This window comes from Eimeria mitis, genomic scaffold (assembly GCF_000499745.2).
Source record: "Eimeria mitis Houghton genomic scaffold, Emh_scaff2165, whole genome shotgun sequence".
Lineage (NCBI taxonomy): Eukaryota > Apicomplexa > Conoidasida > Eucoccidiorida > Eimeriidae > Eimeria > Eimeria mitis.
Window position 1 is genome coordinate 8,198 of NW_013570491.1, and position 271 is coordinate 8,468.

General features: G+C 61.3%; 1 protein-coding gene across 1 annotated transcript in view; it reads right to left on the reverse strand.

Moving 5' to 3' along the window:
• Positions 1 to 271, reverse strand: part of EMH_0049660 (uncharacterized protein) — a gene marked incomplete at both ends in the record, with an annotated part of 5,560 nt that overhangs the window by 4,248 nt on the left and 1,041 nt on the right. The window contains 1 exon segment of the mRNA XM_013496555.1: positions 1 to 82. Coding sequence (XP_013352009.1) covers positions 1 to 82 — 82 coding nt within the window.

A 271-nucleotide genomic window follows, 5' to 3' on the forward strand; every position in this document is an offset into this window, starting at 1 on the left:
AATCCTGCTGCTGCTGCTGCTGCTGCTGCTGCTGCTGCTGCGTAGTTTGCTGCAGCAGCTCAGCTGCCTGCAGCGCCTCGGGCTGCAGCAGCAGCGTGTACGGCTGCTGTCTCCATGTGTCTCCTGTCTCCTCTTTGCTGCTGCTGCCGGTGGGGGATGCTAGGGGCCTTATATCACACACAACGAACTGTGCTGCTGTTCCTGCTGCTGCTGCTGATGGATGCTGCTTCGTTCGCTAGCGACGTGTTGCTGCTGTGGGGGGCTGAGCCTG